Source organism: Chlorocebus sabaeus, chromosome 8 (assembly GCF_047675955.1).
Source record: "Chlorocebus sabaeus isolate Y175 chromosome 8, mChlSab1.0.hap1, whole genome shotgun sequence".
Taxonomy (NCBI): Eukaryota; Metazoa; Chordata; class Mammalia; order Primates; family Cercopithecidae; genus Chlorocebus; species Chlorocebus sabaeus.
In genome coordinates, this window is record NC_132911.1 from 54,550,480 (window position 1) to 54,566,168 (window position 15,689).

At 35.1% G+C, this 15,689-nt stretch overlaps 1 protein-coding gene across 4 annotated transcripts in view; it reads left to right on the forward strand.

Annotated features, from left to right (window-relative positions):
• SNTG1 (syntrophin gamma 1) overlaps positions 1 to 15,689 on the forward strand; it is a 906,932-nt gene that overhangs the window by 554,762 nt on the left and 336,481 nt on the right. For 3 of the 4 annotated variants that reach the window (XM_008000591.3, XM_073018076.1, XM_073018075.1), the window contains 4 exons: positions 1,786 to 1,842; positions 12,961 to 13,018; positions 13,837 to 13,880; positions 13,969 to 14,010. In XM_008000591.3, coding sequence (XP_007998782.3) covers positions 1,786 to 1,842; positions 12,961 to 13,018; positions 13,837 to 13,880; positions 13,969 to 14,010 — 201 coding nt within the window. Of the gene's footprint in view, positions 1 to 1,785; positions 1,843 to 10,386; positions 10,540 to 12,960; positions 13,019 to 13,836; positions 13,881 to 13,968; positions 14,011 to 15,689 lie in introns of those variants that run through there. The other variant, XM_073018077.1, reaches the window with a different exon arrangement.

Consider the following 15,689-nt stretch of genomic DNA (forward strand, 5'->3'; position numbering starts at 1 on the left):
TCATTGGCATGTTCGCTAACTTCAATTCCAATATTGTGTGCAATATTCAACTTCTCTTTAATGAATCATTTAATAAGAAATAATAAATATTAATTAATTATTAATTAGACCAATTGCACTTCTCCTGTTCAATAAAAAGACATTTCTAATACATATGTAGTTTATCTTAAATTATTAATAGATTTTTGTGTACCTAGAATACACATGTTTAACCTTCCTTTTTGCTTTGGTGTTTTATTTAATACAGCAAAGTTTAGTTTGTCTTATGTTTTAAGTTGCTTTGCATAAATTGTTATACACATATAAACTTATTTGTGCAATTATAATTTTAATGTTGGATTGAAAGTATGATTAGATGACAGATTATAAGAGTAACATAAGTATTTTAGAAATAGATGAAATTACTCAGCACATTGTGAAAATAAAGACAATTTATATCATTGAATGTTACTCATTTGCATTCAAAAATAATAATAATAATTTCTAAGTAAATATGCACCAATCTTCATCAAAAAGTCCTATTTTCAAAATTCAAAATAAATCAATATTAGTATACCTCAAATTCTGGTATGGAGATCTTGTTCTTTAAGCATTATTTTGTTCTATTCATAGAAACCAAACTTTTGGCTAAAAAAGGAAGTTTTTAACCTTTCCAAAATGAAGAGTCTTATGCTGTCTTAAAATATTTAGCAAGAGCCAGCAGAAGCACACATTTTTCTGATTTTCACTAGTTCTTTTTAAATGATATTATCTGTTCCACACAGTTTCTGCAGAATAAAGGAATGAGGGAAGCAATTCATCTGTAAGAAAGAGAAGTATTTCCATTTGGAAATGGATAATGTGGGCAAAAGGCATTTGTAGAGATATAGGGACCAGATAACAAATATATATCCCAGATGCAGGGGAAAGGGGTCAGTGTCTCAAATGGCTCTGCACAGGGGGAGGTTCAAGAAGGTTGATGTAATGGAGCAAGCCATAAATTAAAGCGTTCAGTCCTATAATGTGCCTCCACAGTAAGCAGTATGTAGAGACGACTGCCCAAAATCAGAGCAGTATCGATTTTTCAAATTGAAAATTACAGGATTTGTCCAAATGTAGCTCTTTGTTCTCATGCCATCATCTTTGTGAATTTGAAGGTTTATAGGCCAGTGACTGAATTACTTCTATTGTGGAGAGGAAAAGAAACTAATTTTTAAAGTTGATAATTCAATTATCATTATTACTTAGATGTGTAATGTATTAATTTTATGAACAAGCAATTCATTTATTGTGGACTTGGTTTATTCACTTTCAATCTAAAGCACTCATATGAATCATTTCTGTGCTGGCCACAGCAGCCTCCCAGCTTAGCTCCCAAATTCCAGGCAGTGATGGAGACAGGGCCATGGTTTACCAAGATCATATTTACCATTGCCCCTGAGTTCCTTTTATATAACCTAAAACTTGTCATTTCCTAGAAAACATGAATACGTGATGTGGAAATAAGAAGAAGTATAAAAGTTTAGATTCCAAAATATGCCCAAAATAATCATTGAGAATAACTTATTTTTAAGAGTTTAGGAGTTTATTAACACTTTACTCCCTTTTATTTTGACAAATATCCCTTAAATTTAAAAGTCAAGGACTATTTTTTACAAAATGTGGACCATCTATCCCACCACAATAGAGTTCTCTTTTTTTAAAGAGCAAAAGCAAAACCCAGAAGAAAACCAAACAACAACAGAAAACGGTGTGTAAGTATAGTATTAGGAAACACTAACCATTCTTAAAAATCCTGTCTTTCAGGAAAGAACGGTGACCATCAGAAGACAAACAGTAGGAGGATTTGGATTAAGCATAAAGGTAGCCTGCCTTTCTAGTCTATCCTTACAAAGGCCGTGCCATAAGAGTTGAACTTTGGTGCATTTCAGTGTTTGCTGATTAATCATTAGACAAGAATGGCTATAGCAAACTTCTTAATATTTGGACTGGGATGTAAGTTAGGTAGGTTCTCACAGAATTCCTGCCAACTCTTACCATTTGATTTAGAAAATTTAGCAAAGAATATGGGAATTTTACCTTACCATTGAATATAACTCATTAACTTTCTTTATCTGGTTTCTTCGGAAGTGTTAAATATGATGTCGTGTGCATATCTTTCTTTAACAAACTGGAGTAGGAGATGATGATCTGCAGTAAATAGAACATTAACAAGTTTCACACTTATAAAGCCCAATAGTAAGTGAGATATTGTATTCTGTTCATCTTGTTTATTTTTCATTTTTTAAAAAGAAATCGGTAAATTTAATTTTATAGTGCTAGTCATATAGGATAGACTTAAAGTCTTTGCATAGGCTTTATTTTAAAAGTGAACATATGTATTCATTTCAATTTATTATCAAATTTTAAAGGCTTTCATTTTGTATATTATTGACTATTAGAGATGTGCCATATCTGTAATTTATTATAGAAATAAAGGAGAAATTTTTAAAGGATGGGAAATTATGTGAATATTGAAGAGTTAATCTCATGATTGCAATGCCTTTATCAAACCTACATCTCTTCATGGATAAATGAAGTTTAACTTTATATTTCTTAGGTTAGTCATTTGACTTACATAGGGTGAAAATAATTTATATATTTCAAGCACACATTTCTTGATATTTCAGCACAACTCATGTCATATATGTATGGAAATCAGAACTCTAAATTTTGTGAACATCAGCTCTAGTTGACTTTGTGAAAATGACTCAGAGTAGAAATCAGTATGCCACAGTTTTGTACTGTCAGTGATAAGAAAAGAATATTGCTATACAGAGCATTGGCTTTAAAACGTATTTTGTACATTCTGTTTATCAAAGTGAAACTTTATTTTATCACCAACTAAGACCAGGGAGGCATGCAGAACAAATTATAGGATGTGGAAAGTATGCCATGAGAATTTCATCCCTCAACAAATGAGATTTTTTTTTTCTTTTGGCCAAGCTGTTTATTGATATTGCTGTAAAGAATTTAAAGGTACCACTTAAGATACTAGAAAATCCATGAATGAAATCCAATAATGAGAGCTGATTTCATCTGAAATAATTATTTTTACTGTATCAGGCACTAACTCTATTTCTGGTAGTATTGCTTACATTAATTTTATGTCACCTAGAAATGTTCTTTTCCTTTTTGTTGTTGCTTGTATTTATAATTTAAACCCAATAATACAATGCTATGTATTTTTATTAAAATATCACATTTTAACCTAGTTTTTGAGCATCAATAATTTTTCTAAATAAATCTTTTCATATTGATGTTTTCACTATTTCAATCCAAGCAAAACTATTATGTGTGTAATAAATAGAATAATTTTTGAATTAAATAAGCATGTAGTTTCCATTCAAATATTGACCAATAAGTGGTATTTCAACTATGATCAATATCTTATATTAGGATTAACAAAAAAGAACATTTTGCAAAATTCTTATGACACACACACTCTGACAAGAAATACAAACATCAAGATTTTTATTCAGAATGTTACCCATTCATTCTAAAGAAATTCCTTTTATGGTTTTTTATTTTTACTTTCTCAATTCTTACCTCTGAACTTCATTTTTCTATTTTTTAAACTATTTTTCATTCTGATTATTTAGATCAAAATATGATTCTTTATTTTAACTAGCAATGTTATTACAAAAATTTCTTTCCCCTGTCATATGTGAATTGAATAAACTACTGTGCTTATTTGTTAGCACTATTTTCCTTAGATCCTTAGAATCCTTAGAATTTAAAAACATGCATAAACATTTTTTTAAAATATCATTCTAGGTTAGAAGCAGAATTCGTATTTTGGTGTTGAATTATTTATTTAGAGTTTTCAGGAGGAATTTGAGCTTCTAATATAAGTATGCATATAAATATGTAAATGCATATCTTACCCTTATTTACTTCAGTTAAGTAATCCTCACTGGCACACACCTGGAAGATTCGTGGTGATAATTATTAATTAAAACCTTTATGGTCTCGGCTTAAGATCACAGAAGGAAGATGGTATGCTAGACAACTGAAAAATCATTTACCAACGTAGTTAAGACTCCTACAGGTGCTTGTGAATTCCACTGGACTCAGAACACATGGCATTTTAGTTTTATATTAATAACACTCTTTAAAAAAAAAAAAAAAACTTGGTTAAAGGGTAACAAATGTCCTTTTTAGACAGAATACAGTCAAACGCTCTAACATGTGCTGCTAGAAGTCAAAGCCAGCTGGCCATGCCCTATACTCCTGACAAATCTTGGCTTGGGGACGTTCCCGTCACAGTCACCACTATGCACCACGGTAATTCGTCGTATCTCCCGACAAAGTGGGCAAGGACAGTGAGGAGGGGCTTCTTATGTAGGTTTGAGTCCAGTATTTTGTTGGTTAATATGTCTCACTGGCTGTGGGCTGTGGGCAACATGATGTCTCTGTAGCTACCAGTGTCCACAAATCCTTGATGTCTGCTTCTCATGTGCAATATTGCTGTCTCTCTCAAGCCCTGTTTCCAGCTGGAGTACCTTGTAGGGTGTAAGTTGGTGGGAAAATAAAAGTTAGCCTTTACCTTCATTTTTCTTATTTACCTTATATAAGACATTGTTCAAACTTCTGGGACAAAAAATGTGCAGGTGGCTTGGAGGTTGAGGCAGTTCTATGTCCCACCAGCTTAATTCTAGGACTTTAACTCTTCCCTTGAAGCACTAATACCAGATACGATGTAGACCACATGGAGGAGAGTTCCCATCTCAAAACTTCCCGAAATCCTGAAGAAAGTATGTATTTAGTAGCAATGAAAGGAATATTGTAATAGCTTTACATTTTAAAAATGTGATTTAAATAAGTTCGAATCCTTTTTCTTTTCAAATTTTGTCTAGTTTTCTTTCTATTATTCCTTAATTTTTCTCTTTAATTTTTTGAAGTATATTCTTTGGAGTTTCTTACCAAATCTGAGCCTGTCCTTTGAAAGTCATACTTATCATTTTTTTAAATCATCTCCAAAAATGCTAGACACTCAATTTGAAAAAACCAGCCACCCAAAAAGAATTCTGACATCAACTACATTGAGGTTTAAGGTAGGAATTACTGATTTATCTTAACGCACATATTTGTCCTTTAGGTTCCTAAACTCCCATCATTTTACAATAAGAATGTTTTACTCCATTAATAGGTAAAGACCAAAATTACCTACTTCTCCATGTTAATTCTAAATAATAATAATAATAAAACAAAAGCAAAGCCAGAAATGACCTCTGAGCACAGTGTCCAGCTTTAGCTCATACTGCACATGGAGAAGCAGATGCCTTGACCAGAGAGGTGCCACACACAGGCTGACACAGGCTGACACTTTCACATCCCCATCTCCCAGTTTTGATGAACTATTTGTCTTCAGCTCCTAAAGTGAATAGAAATTCTTTTTAAACTCTGGGGAGAATCCCTTTCTGGATTGTGTTACTTTCTCTGCTTTCCTGTCTCATTCTACAGTTATTCTTTCATTGCTGTTTAGCAAATCTAGGAGGATCAAATGAGTAACTGAGCCATAATGTAATGAGATGAAATTTGGAGGCATGACATACACATTTACACCAGTCCCTCTGCTGTCTTTAAGTGAAGCAAACCCCTACTTTAGACCCTTGAAGGAGAGAGCCATGCTTCCTTCCTCTCTGATCAGAACCCTTCTAGGGTTTTGTGCACCACCCTTACTCCTACTCCCAGCCCTGCGGGCATCCTTACTTATTCCAGCTGTTCTTTCTCTCAGGTTGCCTTTCAGAGGTGTCCGCACTCTGCTGTAACTTTTGGTATTTTTTGACAGTGATTTAGATTTCTTCCTGCTTGTTATTATTTAATTTTCTGTGATTAAAACATCTCTCAGAAATCACACATTTGTATGCTTTTTATTTCTTTGTGTTAATTTGTTCATCATTTAAAAAATAATCAAGCTCTTCTATTTACTTTTTAAAAATGTTTCCACAAAAAGCCCTATCTGGGCTTCCCCCAAAGCTGAACAAAAGAACCACTAAACTTTCAACTCATAATCACATATTCTGTTGCCTGCTCTCGGGCAGAAACTGCTCCTTTGAAGTGGACAGATTCAGCAGGCTAGTGGCATCCTGCACGTGGCCTTGGGCCTGGCTGTTTTTCTCTGCTGTAGCACCATTTCTACCGGCATTTCATGGTTCTTCTCCCAGCCTCACCGATTCTTCTCTCCTTCCCTCTCAAGTGCCCATTCTCTGGTCTGGACCATTCAAAGACTTGGCATTTATATAAATAACTTTAATAGTTTCTTCAACTACATCTGCAGAAATCAACAAATTTCTGCATCGTAGGATCCAATATTATTGTATTTTGCCTTATTCTTCTTATCAGAATTACTATAGGGATAGTCAGGTTAAAGTCAGCCATCATCTTGCCCTTGTGAGGCTTTATTTATCTCTCATGCCTTTTAAAATCCAATACTATCTATCTGCACATTATTAAATTATACTTCTGACCATTGTCATTTTAAAAATTACCTTTGAGAGAAAGGAAGTTTTAAATGTTATTACTGTAAAAATATTTTATGCAGTATTTTCCAACAGACACAACTTTCTTATGCAAATATATAAATTATCTATGTCCATTAAATAAATGTATGCAATCAAAGGTGATTTCTATTTGGAAGCTTTAACACTGCAGCAATCAAAAATATAATTATAATCATTATTACTCTTAATCGTCTTCTCATTTATAAATAAATTGCTAATATTTATGCCCCACTTATTAAGTGCCAGATTCTGAGCTAAATACTTTATATTTAGTTTAACTTGCCTTTATTATCCAGCAAAGTAGATAACTATTGTTATACCTTCCACAAACAATGAGAGTAAGTGTCAAGAGGTTAAGTAGTTCATCTATTGTTATAAGCAGTAGAGTTGGACCTCAGTCCGCCTAGAAGCTGATAACAAAGTCCTTACTCTTAATAACTATGCTTCGAACTATGAAACCTGGAATAAATTACCTCAAAACTCTCTACTCAGGGACACAAATCATGTTTCCTCTCTATGCTGTTTACTTTCTGGTTTATTTAAAACTGAAATAAGGCCAGGCATGGTGGCTCATGCCTAAAATCCCAGGATTCTGCGAGGCCGAGACGGGCAGATCATTTGAGGTCAGGAGTTCAAGACCTGCTTGACCAACATGGTGAAAACCCGTCTCTACTAAAAATAATTTTAAAAAATTATCCGGGCATGGTGGCACATGCCTGTAGTCCCAGCTACTTGGGAGGCTGAAGAAGGAGAATCACTAGAACCTGGGAGGCGGAGGTTGCAGTGAGCTGAGATCATGCCACTGCATTCCAGCCTGGGTGACATAGCGAGTCTCTGTCTCAAAAATAAATAAATAAATAAACAAATAAAATAAAATAAAATAAAATAAAATAAAATAAAATAAAATTGAAATAAATGTGTCAAAATGACCAAGATCAAGTAAGCAATTTTGTAAGATAAAGGGTTGAGTACTAATTGTTTCAAATTTTCCAAATAAAATATATCTTTATACTAGTTGTAATAAATGTATTCCTTTTAACTTATTGGTAGTATCTGGGCAGAAATATTTAAATAACAACTGTTGCTATAAGTGCATGCACAAGCTTGCATACATTTTTCTGCATTTCGCATCCCCTGTTATTTTTACTCAAGTCCAATTTGCTTGTTTTCACTATAGACAAAATGGATATGCCCATTTCCATCAAAAAAGTAGATAACAGAGCCGGGCACGGGGTTCACACCGGTAATCCCAGCACTTTGGGAGGCTGAGGTGGGTGGATCACAAGGTCAAGAGATTAAGACCATCCTAGCCAACATGATGAAACCCCCATCTCTACTAAAAATACAAAAATTAGCCGGGCGTGGTGGCGCGTGCCTGTAGTCTCAGCTATTCTGGAGGCTGAGACAGGAGAATCGCTTGAACCTGGGAGGCAGAGGTTGCAGTGAGCTGAGATTGTGCCACGGCACTCCAGCCTGGGCGACAGAGTGAGACTCCATCTCAAAAAACAAAAAAAGGAGATAACAGGAAGGCACTAAAGCTTAAATTGAGGATTATGAATTAGTCCCAAGAATTAGTTGAAACCACTGGTCAATTATTTCAAAGACTATTACTTTTTTGTATTAAATAGCTTTATTGAGGTATAATTCCAATACCATACAATTTATCCATTTAAAGTGTACAATTAAATTGTTTTTAGTATATCCATAGATCTTTGCAACTATCACGATAGTCAATTTTAGAACATTCTATCAATTTCAGAAGAAATCTCATATTTATTCATCACCCTTTTATTCCCTATCTCCCCTATTTCAACGCTGAGTAATGCCCATTTCCCTATTTTAGACTTTCATATGAAGGTAATCATATAGCATGTGAAAAAGATAATTATTTTTTTCCCAAAATCAAACGAAGTACGTTGGCAGACAAAGATAGCATCCAGAAGGATGATGACTCTTGCCCATATTCCTCCAGGTGATATTCCTTTACTTGCCTCTTCTGTAATTGTCCATTGCAGCTCTTAACTCTAATTACTGTTATTCTCTGCTTACAAGTAGTTTCCTTTCTCTAAAAGGAAAAGTAATGGTTAGCTCTATGCATCTTCCCTGCACCCCATGCCCCATAATATGATTGACTGATTGGAGCAATAATAATATTGAACTGAAAAGATTACTTGGCAAGACTCCTGATGCTCTAAAAGCAGTCCAGGTTGTATTTGGTGATATTTCACAGCAACACTGGTAAAATCATTGTGTTGAGTCCTTCTCAAAATGCTTTAGATGGGATTTTATATCCTTCTTCCTACAGAGCTAGCTATAAAATCCACTATGCGTTGTAAAAAGAATACAACAAAGCTGAACGATGTATGTGTGAACATTACCTGGGCTGTGCTTTAGAACACTGCCTCCCTTTTCCTAATCTTGGATTTCTCCATAAACTAGAATAACAGTGCTCAGTTAATTCCAACATTCTCTAAACCACAGTCAGGAGCCACAGCCCCACCCAGGAGTGCCTTGGGGATAAGATGGTGATGAAAGCCTTTCCCCGACCTCATGCCATTTATACTCCAGTAGGAAAGTAGACTTTGATCAAATTGTTACCAAAATAAATGTAAATCATAGGCATGATCCGGTGCTACATAACTGAATTATTTCAAGTAAGGAGACACTGAAGGAGGAGGCTTTAAGCCAGAATTTCAAAATGAACAGTTTCCAGGTTAGGAGGGAGGGAGGAGCATACCTGGCCAGACAACAGTGCATGCTCGTGTCCTTCAGGTTCAGGGCGATGGAGGTCCAGGAGCTGCACTGGAAGAGGGGCAGTTTAAAGATTCTCATTATTATTCAAGTGTCATGGAAGCCTATCACCTGTTTTAAACAGAGCAAGCCACATAATTTGATTATTGACTGGAAAACCTTACATTTCCCCATTTAGGCCCTGCACGAAATCTAATTAACTGTAGCAGCTTAGCTGCTCACATTTTATTCAGTAATGAAGGCAATATGATTTTGAGTTCCAATTTTATCTTCTGAGTTTTGTCTTAAAATTTAGTAATTACTAAAGTCATTTTCAGAAATTACTTTAAAAAGTATGTCAGGCTCCAAATGTCTAATTTAAAAGCAAAAAACAAAACAACAACAATAACAACAACAAAAAACAGTCCAGAGGCAGTGGCTCATGCCTAAAATCCCAGCATTTTGGGAGGTCGAGGTAGGCAGATCACCCGAGGTCAGGGAGGGGTTCAAGACCAGCCTGGCCAACATGGTGAAATCCCATCTCTACAAAAATACCAAAATTAGTGGGGCATGATGCTGGGTGCCTGTAATCCCAGCTACTCAGGAGGCTGAGGCGGGAGAATCACCTGAACTGGGAAGTGGAGGTTGCAATGAGTCAAGATCGTGCCATTGCACTCCAGCCTGTGAACAGAGTGAGACTCCCTCTCAAAAAAATAAAATAAAATAAAAACAGAATAACAAAACCCAAAAGCCATGTTTGGATTCAAACCACTCAAATTTTAGGATAAATTTTACATGTAAAAGAAAAATTATGGTAAAATAAATGTTAGTTACATTTTGCATTACAAAGATAGTCATAATACTCTCCCCTTAACTTTGGGGGATCCATTCCAAGACCCCAGTAGTTGCCCAGAACTGCAGACAGTGTTGAATCCTATACTGCATATAATATATTTGCTTACATATGCATATTTGTGATAAAGTTTAATTTGAAAATTAGTATAGTAAAAGATGAACAGTAACTAATAATACAATGGAACAATTATAGCAATACACTATAATAAAAGTTATGTGAATGTGCTTCCTTTCTCTCACAAAATACTGTATTGTACTGTACCCTAGATAACTGAAAGCACAGAATGCGAAACACAAATAAGCAGGGGATTGCTGTACCAGTCTGGGTGTTGAAGAAAGAATGGGATTATTGAGCCAACCTGCAGAAAAACTCTATCTCAAAAGCCTTGTCTCTGGACACCAAGAATAGGTTTCCCAATGTCCCGCCATGGTAATTTGCATTAATAGTCTATGCATTAAAATAATTTGTGTTCAGTAGTAGAGTAAGAGAAAAGGGTGAAATGCAAAAACAGCTGAAGGAAAATAGTCTGATAACAGCCTCAATGATGAGACCAGCAAAAACATTGTTTTTCCCTGTCCCAAAATATCTGAATCACTGTATCTGGATGATGGCTTCATCTTTTAATTTCACCTAAAAGTTCATCAGTTAATGACTCATTTGAGTTAACCAGCTTTTTCCTTCTAAGAAACGTAGATGCATCCTTAACATCCTTTCTAATTTCCAAGTATCTCTAGAGGCTATCAGTGACTTTACACTAGATCTGGGAAAGCCTTAGACTTCATTCATTCATTCATTCATTCAATTCAACAAACATTTCAAAGATAAACCAGACATTATTTCAGGCACTAGGTTTACATCAATGCATGAAACAAACTACCAATAACGTCTGTCCCCTGAAGAAATTTGCATTTTAGTTAGGAATGGGAAGGAGAAAGAAAACAGTAAGTGTGAGAAATGAATAAATAGCATGTTAGATACTGATAACTGTAATGGGACAAAACGGAGCATATAATAGGGGACTGGAAATTTGGAGTCCTAACTTATAAATATTAAGGATCTTTGAAGGGATTAGTCCTAATCTTATTTACCACTTTAATGCTATGTGAGTTTCCTCATAAATCTTAATAGATGGACTATGTTAGCATAGTAGGCATCCTTTATTCAGTGTTTACTGTGTGCAAATAAGCACGTAATTTCCACCACACTATCAGCCACAAATCACTATCTCTGCTCTAATCAGAGGCAGGGTCATCTTAGACACAGTCTGTGTTTGTTAGGGACACACAGACCAACCAGCAGAACAAGTGGGAGCCATTGTAACCTACACCAGTGTCTTCCCACATAGAGCTGAGGGGTGCAGTGCACAAATATTAGGTTGCTGTGAAACAGTGAGGAACAGGGAATTGAGCAGTGCGCTTGAAATTCAGTGTGAGTAGGACAGTTTTCATTATCTTAATTATCATATTTCTTCTTAATATTCTGGAAGTGGAAAGGACTCTACTTGCCAAGAAAAAAAATTAAATATTCCTGCTTTTTAAAAACACGATTGACTATTTTATATTTAAGTATACTGGCAATTCAGTGTTAAAAATGGACATGCAAGGGAAAAAAGAGTATCTCTTCCAAAATAATTTTTTCTGCTTGGAAAACAGAAGGCTTAGGTGGTTTACATATTCTGAAGATAGAACAACTTCAATGGAATTCAGACTGTCTTTTCAACTAGCCTGTGTTACAAGTTCTATGCTTCTTTTCATGTGTGACATTTTATTCTTTTATGTACTGATTTCATTTTTCGACTACTGCTTTTAACTTTCTCAACACTGTAATAAAGAAAACGGGATTTTTGTTCAGTTTTTAAGGATTCATTTTATTTTCTTTCACGTAAATTTAGCTTACTTGTCTTTCTTTTTTCATATCTCATTGGGTCAAATAAAAAATAGTACTATTGCAGGCCGGGTGCGGTGACTCATGTGTGTAATCCCAGCACTTTGGGAGGCTGAGGCAGATGGATCACAAGGTCAGGAGATCGAAATTTTCCTGGCTAACATGGTGAAACCCCATCTGTACTAAAAATACAAAAATTAGCTCGGTGTGGCACACCTATAGTCCCAGCTACTCGGGAGGCTGAGGCAGGAGAATGGTGTGAACCTGGGAGGCGGAGGTTGCATTGAACCAAGATCGCACCACTGCACTCCAGCCTAGGCGACAGAGCAAGTCTCTGTCTCAACAAACAAACAAGCAAATAAATAAACAAATAGTAGTACTTCAATATTCTTGGCAGTATGTTTTACTCTGTAAAATTTTTAGTATGTGCTTTCACACAAAGAGGAATTCAATACTAAGGAAGGAAATGCAGATGAATCCCTGGTTTTTCATGCATATGCACATTCTGATTTTGTTTATCCATTTGTTCGGGTAAAGTTCTCTCTGCTTCCTTAGCATCCCAAGGGGTCACTGCACCACCAAAAGCCCTTAGCTGCCAGCATAGAATAACTTAGCAGGATACCAGTAATATATAATTATCTGGTGTTTGGAATCTTAAGTAAGAATTTCTATTGGACAGCATTGTTACACATTGAAGAGAATACCTACTAAATACATAATCAATATTTGCTGATAAATGAAAACTTTCAAAGCCAGTTGTTATTATTGGATGTCTCAGCAAAATTCTAAACAGGTAGATGATTTTCATGGGGAGCACTATCTCCTTAGTGGAGAAATTTCACAAGTTTATTTAAATTCTGCCCGGTATCCACTTAACATTCCGTTCAGAACCTGTATCGTTTCTTAGCTAAAAGCAGCATTTTTTTTGTAGATTAAAAAGTACAGTATATGATTTTCTCCTTTCAGGGAGGAGCAGAACATAACATTCCGGTTGTCGTTTCAAAAATCTCCAAGGAACAAAGAGGTAACGTGTTTAGAGAATTGTGTACCAGCCATTTCTTTAAGACATTGTTTTTGAAGTGTGACATGATATTTAAGAATCATAAATTATGATGTGATTGACTGGCTTCAGCTTCCCCACCTTCAGGCATTAGTGGCTGAGTTCGCTTCCTGGGTCCTTTCCCTTTATCCTCTTATGGGGGAGGGCTTCTCTCACAGAAGGGGAACAAGGATGAAAGATAGGAACCCATGAAAGCAGGTATGAGTCCCTACGTGCAGTCCCTACTGCACGGCTTTTCAGTTGTTTCATTAAACCAACAAAGATACAAAAGTAATGATAACAAGTCCCGTTGAGTAAAGACAATTTTAAGTATCTGTTTTTCAGTTCTAATTTGCAATTTTACTCAGCTAACCATTCATAAGACACTGTAGGAAAACTAATGGAGATATAAAGCAGATATTGCAAGAACTGAAATTAGTAAAACAATATAATGTTTAAAAATGAACTTGGAGCCAATTCCATAGATGACGGATTAAATGTCTATGTCTTAAACTTTTTCACAGAGACCTAATAATCTTAAAAGTATGAGAAAATGTGGTCTCCTACCCTTAGAAGAGCAGCTCATTTTTAGCAACCGTTAGGTCTGCAATAGTAAAAGTAAATATGTTTGCATGTGCTTCAATAATTAGACTGAATCATATTGTAAAAACGGATCTTTTAAGATGCTAACCATATAAAACATTTAATTTTTATTTTTGTAAATTTTATCTTTAATTAAAAGTCCTTTCATCTGGATAGCAAAAATAGTCAATATGTTATCAACTGTGCTTTTTCATTCACAGCGGAACTTTCGGGACTACTCTTTATTGGAGATGCAATTCTACAGGTACACATTTTATCATTATATGTGTGGTCAAAACATTAACTCAGTTTACAATATGCCATAGGAAACTATGCTTTTCTTTTCATTGCAGATAAATGGCATTAATGTGAGAAAATGTAGACATGAAGAAGTGGTGAGTTTACTTTTTCCTAATGTTATAATTTTCCCCATGTGCAAATAAGAATTTAGTGCATTGCTGAAGATTGTCATTTCATTCATTAGGCAGATATGACATTTATCCAGTTTGATATCAAATTTTCAAATGTTCTCTTAATTTTTTTTAATTAGAAATAGATTAATGAGTCCTATCAAGGATGAAATGTGTTTTGAAGTTCTTACTTAAAGAACTTTTTCTGAATGTTCATAGATGAACATTTTCTATGTTTTTCCAGTTTTTCTATCTACCCCTACCAGTCAATGTCCACTAAATACACCATTAGGTGAAATGTATCTCTAAATCTCTGTAAGTGTTTAAAAGCTTATAAACAATTCATTTATGCCTGTAGAATGTCACACAGTACAGGCATCCCTCTCTATTCATGGGATTTCACATCGGCAGATTCAACCAACCAACTGTAGAAAATACTTGAGGAAGAAATAAGAAATAACAATCAATAATAAAAATAATTCAAAACAATATAACAACTATTACATAGCATTTGCATTATATTAGATATTACAGGTTATCTAAAGATGATTTTAGGCATACAGGAGGATGTGCATAGTTTGTATGCAAATACTACAACTTGTTATATAAGGGACTTGAGCATCCATGGATGTTGGTATCCTCTGGGGTCCTTCCTGGAACCAATCCCCCACAGATAGATTACCTAGGAACAAATGGAAGGACATATAAAGACTGCAAGTGTGTATTGTCTGTGTGTGTAAGTGTGTGTGTTTGTGTGTGTGTGTGTGAGAGAGAGAGAGAGAGAGAATCTTAACCTCAAGGCAGACAGGTTTAACACTAGACAGAGCAGTCATCCAGTTTTATGGCGGTGTTTTCTTAGATTTGTGAATGTGCAGATCCCCAAGCCGTGGAATTACATATTCTAATTCAACAAGTTTGGGTGGGCCCAGGGATGTGGATTTTAGCAACCGGCTTAAGTGGTTCCATTATAGGTGGCTTCTAAATTCAACTTTCAGAGAAGCTGAAAGGTTAAGGAACTTCTGTTGGGGGTGGTGAAATGACATTAAAAAAATACAGAAAGGAACAAGACTGTGATAGGCATTCTGGGACATGTCTGTCATGGTCGATTAAATATCATTCTAAAACCTCACTGATTTCTGTATCAGCTCCTATGAGAAACAGTAGAGGAGAAATTGTATTTAAAAGTTTATACTCAAAGGCGAAAGAAAATAAGGAATACTGTAGCCCTTTTGCTTGTCACAGCTCTAGTTTATTTGGGTTTTGAATAGACTGCTCCTCTGTTAAAAGCTATTTAGAGAAAACTATGTTGATACATTTCAAATCTCAGAGAGGCAACCTCAAGTGTCTGTGAAAAGCCACGACTGCACAAGAACTGATACGAAGGAGGGTTTTTAATTAGGAACACTTGGAATAACTAATCAAGGTTTTTTAGTATTTGTCACTTGTTTTTGTCTTCTTAAAATCTTATTTGAGACATGCTCTTGCCACTCTGTTCTCAACTTTATGTAAAATATACATATTTCAAGTCCCAAGTTTCCTACAAATGTGCAAAGAGAACTAATATTTTAGAACAAATTTGTAAACAAGTGAGAAACCAGCACAGCACAGAGCCTTCTATTTTGCAGATTCCTATGTAAATTTTAAATATAGTCACATAAGCCAAG